Source organism: Labeo rohita, chromosome 3 (assembly GCF_022985175.1).
Source record: "Labeo rohita strain BAU-BD-2019 chromosome 3, IGBB_LRoh.1.0, whole genome shotgun sequence".
Taxonomy (NCBI): Eukaryota; Metazoa; Chordata; class Actinopteri; order Cypriniformes; family Cyprinidae; genus Labeo; species Labeo rohita.
The window spans coordinates 19,372,635-19,379,081 of NC_066871.1; the positions used below are offsets into that span (position 1 = coordinate 19,372,635).

The 6,447-nt window shown below is 35.1% G+C and overlaps 1 protein-coding gene across 1 annotated transcript; it reads right to left on the bottom strand.

The window, feature by feature from the left end:
• Positions 1-227: 227 nt before the first annotated feature.
• Positions 228-6,027, bottom strand: LOC127158834 (GTPase IMAP family member 4). Its single transcript, XM_051101820.1, has 2 exons — positions 6,009-6,027; positions 228-1,384 (listed from the first exon to the last, which is right to left on the bottom strand). Exons 1-2 carry the CDS (start codon positions 6,025-6,027, stop codon positions 228-230), a joined length of 1,176 nt encoding a protein of 391 aa, XP_050957777.1.
• Positions 6,028-6,447: the final 420 nt, after the last annotated feature.

The following is a 6,447-nucleotide window of genomic DNA, read 5'->3' on the forward strand; positions in this document are numbered from 1 at the left end:
ATTGTGGTTTCAAAGAACAAGTGATTTTTTTTTTTTTTTTTTGAGGAATTTCTCCTCTAAAAATGTATCCATTAGGTGACAAATCTTGAAAAACATTTGATGGCTGAACTGTGCAGTTTTACTGCAGAAGAATATTTACAATCACATTTTAAACTTAAAAAATTAAATAATTTCAGTAGTATTTGAAACTTTAGACACCTTGAAGTATTGTCTAAATAGAGCTTTTTTTATGAAATAATACAGTTTTTCTTCTTTCGAATTTTTTCCATTAAGAATTGTTGCATTTCTGCCTCTTTCTTCTGTTTCTGTTGTTCCAGCTGAAACATTGTTTCTTCATATCTTTTTGATATTTCTAGCTTCTCTTGTTCAAACCTCTGCCTCTCCATCTCCATTCTCTGTTTATGCTGGAACTCTTCATTTTTTCTCTTTAACTCCTTGTTATCCATGTAACGCTGATGTTTTAACTGCTCTTCTCTCTGTTTTTGCCTCTCTAGCTTCATCAGCCTTTGATGTTCTGCAGCCTGGGCACGTAATGCTTTCTGTGTCCTTTCTTCTTCTTGTTTCCTCTTGTTTTTTTCAATTTGAATGCGTTCTAGCGTAGTACTCATAATGTGGCTGTTTTCCATAAGTTGTTCTTGCAGCTGTTTTTCTCTCAAACTTTGACGCTGCTGTTCCTGTTCCACATATCTGATCAATCTTTGAAGTTCAGCATCTCTGGCTTTCATCTCCCTCCTAGCAGCTTCAGCTTTCCGTTGTAGCTCAGCCTCTCTTTCCTTATATTGCTCCAGTAGCTGGTATGTTGAGTTTGTGTAGCATCCACCACCATTGCGTCGTACCATCTTTTGGATCTTTTGCAGGAGTTCGGTCACTTGTGAACGGTTTCTGTCTTTGTTGTTGAAAACATGGCATCTGTCATCACATTTGTCAATTAAGGCTTTGAGATCTGCTGTAGCCCCCCTCAGATAGTCCTCAAAAGTTGTGTCCTCCAGGTCATCCCCCTTTGTGAACAAAATCATTGTGTATCTTGTAGCTCCTTCCCCAAAGATCTCCTGTATCTGCTGGACTGTTTGCTTCTCTTCGGATGTGAAGCGATTGCCAATTGCCAAGATGAGAAGAAAGACATGCGGACCAGGGAATGACGTGTCGATGCATTTCACTGTGGCCTGCGTGAGCTCGGCCTCAGAGAGCTCTGTGTCACACCAGCCAGGAGTGTCCACAACCTTGATTGTTTTGCCATCAATAACAGTGGTACCCAGACTGCATTGCTTAGTCACAGACTTAGAGCTTGCTGCTTTGTGAAAATGATCTTTTCCAAGGATGGTGTTACCGGTGGCACTTTTCCCAACGCCTGTTTTGCCAATAAGGACAATCCTAATTTCTTGTACTATATAGATCAAGAAAGAAAACTGTTTAACAAAAATAAAATAATTTGTATATAATAAAATACTAATAATGTACCAGCTTTTTTGAAATGTATTTGTATTAGATAAAATGATAGATCTTAACGGCAGTGACAGGAAAATTAACGTTCCTAAACATTTTAAGGCTGGAATGCACTACACAACTTTTAAAATCTGAACAGATTTTTGAAACACTAGGCATCATAGACTTACTGACTTTGTAAATAATGAAAGAGGAAAGTGGCCATCATACACTATGACCAAGGATCACACACTACTAGACTTTAAAGGCAGTGTTATGGAAAGTTACTTTTAAAAGTAATGCATTACAATAGGCTGAAGGAAAAGTAAATTCCCATCTGTACAGTGGAATGCAGGAGAAAAAAATGTAACATTCTTCAGCAATAAAAAAGAAGCACAAATGTTTATAATTCATTTTTGCTTATTAGTATAAGCAAAGACATTGGTTAATAAAATGGGATTAAATACATAAACTATATTTGTGTTATTTGACATTTAGTTATTGCAGGTTTGCATCATATTCTGAGTTTGCGTTTACCTTTTTTTCATTTTGAGGAATACTGAATCTGTTTTTTTTGTGAGTGAGATGAATTATTGCATGTTCACATTTATTCTAGAATGAAAGTAACATCTTACTCCTGATTTCTCTCAGCATGTAGACAGGATAGCTTTCAATCAAGAAATGGGGAAAAAAAGTAACAGGCGTAACTTAGTTGAAAAAGTAACTCCGTTATTTTTGTAAATTAAAAAAGTAATGCGTTACTTTAGTAATTACTTGATTAAAGTAATCTGGTTATGTAACTCACGTTACTTGTAATGCGTTACCTCAACACGTGTGGTGCAGCTGTCAGAGAACAGCGTATGCAGTTTGCGGGCAGCAGCTATTCTTTACAATGGCACAACGGTGATGCAGATGAGATGAATTGTTGAATAAAGTCATTATTTTTATTTTCTTCACGTACAAAACGTATCCCCGTCGCTTCATAAAATTTAGATTGAACCACTGATGGCAGATGGACTATTTTGATGATGCTTTTCATACATTTCTGGGTCTTGACAGTAGTATTTACTTGGCAGTCAGTGGGACAGTCACAACCCTCCCGGTTTTCATCCAGAATATCTTAAATTGTGTTCCGAAGACGAACAAAGCTTTTACGGGTTTGGAATGACATGGGGGTAAGTGATTAAGTAACATTTTAATTTTGGTGTCAAGTAACCCTTTAAAGTGCACCTTTTATGCCCCCTTTTACAAGATATAAGTCTCAGGTGTCCCCAGAATGTGTCTGTAAAGTTTCAGCTCAAAATACCCTACAGATCATTTATTTAATCATTTTGAAAATGGCTATTTTGAGTGGAAGCAGAAACACGCTGTTTTGGTACATGGCTCTTAAAATGCAAATGAGCTCCCCACCCCCTTTTCCAGAATTGAGGGTATGCACTTGACATCACCGTCAGCAGGAGTGAGTGTGGCTCCGCCTATTAAGTGGCAAAAAGCCTGAGTGGCAGCATTGGTTTTCAGTGTGAAAGCTGCAAAACACGGATTTGTAGTTATCATTTAATGTTAGTATTTTGAATTTTTCAGTAAAATCATGCCCTATATATTGTAATTATAATGTAATGTAATTATAGTGTATTGACAACTCAACAATTAAATATTTACCATCTAAAATTCTGCATTCTGCAAAACTGGATGTTTTTAAACACTGACACTGACAAAAACTATGTCGTTTTTGGACTTGACAATATAACAATATATATGTAACATTGATATAAGTGACCACCCGGATTTAGACCAACGTATTTTGTATTTTTAAAATGCGTTCACAGGCAAATTTGCTTTATTTATTTCCCTGCCGTCAAAATCAGGCACAATTGTCAGGAAACACGACTCCTGGCTGCATATCAATATTCATGGACTATTGGATATTTGGTAAGTTGTAAGGAACATTATAGTTCAGCAACCTTTAGGTAAAGCAGATTATCGTTTGTTCCATTTTTGCAGTTATCCTATTAAATTCATTCACTCAGCAGCTCTTTTGCCACTCAGACTAGCTGAGGGGGCGTGTTCCGTGGGAAAGTGACGCCTTTCCACTGCACACGACATTCGGACAAGGTTGTTGCATTTCTCCCCCTAGTGGCAGTCGCACTGAACTTTCAAACTGGTCATATTCACCTTGGTAAAATTAATGATTTGAATGAATATAAACAATGTATGAATGTATCGTCACAGAACAAATGACCCCCAAAATAAAAACATAGAAGGTTTTATGGGGCTAATCAACGTAAATAATGATTTAATGATAATGAAATAATGATATTATTCTGCCATAATTATTCTAAAGCACAGTTTTACAGAAATAGTGTTTAAAGAATAATGTTAAAGTGAACAAAATATTCGTAATTCAAACCTTACGCTCATGGTTTTTAATAGAATACATCACATCCGGTCGTGCTGTCGCATACGGTCTAGCCATAGAAGTTCAAATATTTTAACTAGGGCTGCCAGTCGATTAAAACTTTTAATCTAATTAATTACATGATGTTTCGATTAATTAATCTAATTAATTGCAAATTAATCACACATCAAATACCTTTTTTATGTTCCACAAAAGAAAGGTTTGAAACGAGTAAGTGTGTAAGTGAGTAAATGATCACAGAATTTAAATATTTTTGGTTAACTATCCATTCTTCTTCTTCTTATTTATTATTATTGTTATTATGTTTTTAATGAAATGATACACTAAATAAGCTATAAAAAATAAATTAAATAAACGAAATCTACCATCAGGTGGCGGTAAATGTATTCGATTCGTTCAAACGGCTGATTCATTCAGGAATGGAGTAAATGGCTCTCTGAATAATTGGTTCACATGGTTCGTTCAAAACGCGTATTCATTCACATTTAAACTTCTAATAAATCGGACAAAATCAGCACTCGTGTCATATGGCTCTTGCTGCCTGTGTGATATCCTGTGATAGTATTTAAAATGCAAATTGTAAACCCGATTTTTGTTTTTGTTTTCTTTGTTTAAATTGTGTTAATTATTTTGTTTATTTGGATGTCTTGTTATAAATGTATATGTTTTGCTGTAGTTTATAATAAAAAAAAAATCCTGTGATAGTGATAAATATGTAAGACAAAACACATATAGGGGCATTTTTTGCACCAATATTTTCAATTTTAGGGCATGACTGCATTTGTGGAGTTGTTGGCCTGCATCATATTTGTCAACAGTCAACTATATGAGATATAAGATGACGTACAGGTCTGGGGGCGGAGCCAGTGCGTTAACTGCATTAAAATATTTTAATCGCGTTATTTTTTTCATAACTAATTAATTAAGTTAACGCGTTAAACTGACGGCTCTAATTTTAACGCATGCGCAGCTCAAATCGGATCCGAAATCTCCGCATACGCATATGAACGGAACTCCACGCAGCTCCCGCACTACTCTCCACTGGAAATGAATGACTTTCTGGAAAGGCGGCTATACCCTCTATAGAGCTGTGCCTTTACAGCTTGTATCTCAGATGCTCTGCTATAAAACATCTGTTTGGTTTTGATTATCATGTCAATCACGCTGAAATCATGCATTTTAAAGCTACAGTGTATCAGTTTAAACTTCTGATATACGTTTTTCTGGGCACACACATCTGAAGCACGCGAAAAGAAAGTGGCTGTCACACAGCATGTGAGTATTTAACTAAGTTCTTTTTCACACACAAGTTTGTGTTGACAGCACAAAAACACAACTGGTAATGTCTATGAAGATAACTGGGAAACAAATCGCATGTTTATATTAGATCTGTGTATTAAGTGACAGCAGCGTAATACACAGTACCTATACTGCTGTCTGCACTGTTAATATGATCCAAACAATAAAATAAAAGCAGAAAATTACTTACTGCTCTGGACAGAATAACGTCTATAGCTTAAATAAGAAGATATTTCTTGCTTGAATACTACATTTAAATGTTCTAGTGTGAAGATTCTAAAATCGGCTGAAATATCAAACATGTTTGATATACTTAACTGAGGACTTTACAGACTTTAAATTTGTTCTGATCACAACAAACGCACACAGAAACATGTGCCTTATTGCTAGGAGACGCAAATTAAAACAATATGTGTTCTAAAATCATCTCAAAATTTCAAACATGTTTAATCTAATCTACCTATTGAGAAATTGGAGTCTGTGACCATCATACACTACACGATTTTCTGTGGAATTTGTCAACTCATCTGCAGACTGGCTCTGACTTTCGCAACTAGCATTAACTTCTCCAGACTGTAAATCAGCGGAAAATAACGGCAAAAATCATGTAGTGTTTTCCAGCCTTAAAGGAGCTAAATACTTATTAAAAATAATAAAATATAATATTATATAATATAGCATAACATAACATAACATAATATATAATAAAAATATCAGATTATTAATGCAAGACATTAACAAATAAGATCCAAAATGATCAAACTGGAAAATTCCGATAAAGCTCAATTAAAAAGAAAAAGAAAAATTGTAAATATATAAATAGTTAGTTAGTTAGTTAGTTAGTTAGTTAGTTAGTAAATCTGCTACAGACCTGAGAGCTGTGCACTCATTTTGGCTCAGTTTAACAGAGACCTAGAATAAAAGAGACACTGTAAGAGAAATCTTTAAGAAAGACACTACAAGAGAATTTATAAGGTCTTCCTTGTTCCAGCCCCTTTTAGATCTTGGCAGTTTGACAAATTATTGTTTCAGCTAGAAACTGAAAGTCAACAAAATCCAAACCAATGTGTTTTAGCAAACTTCTGCACAAGACATCAAGTAAGAGATAGATTTTAAAGGGGTCATTGGATGCTAAGTTCACTTTTTCATGTTGTTTGAACATTAATGTGTGTTGTCAGTGTACGTACAAATCTGCCCTATAATGATAAAAATCCATGCAGTGGTTTTTAATTAATCTGTAAAAATAATATCCCCTTTTTCAAATCGAGCCATTCTCAGATGCCTGTCATTGTGGCGTCACACCGACAGAG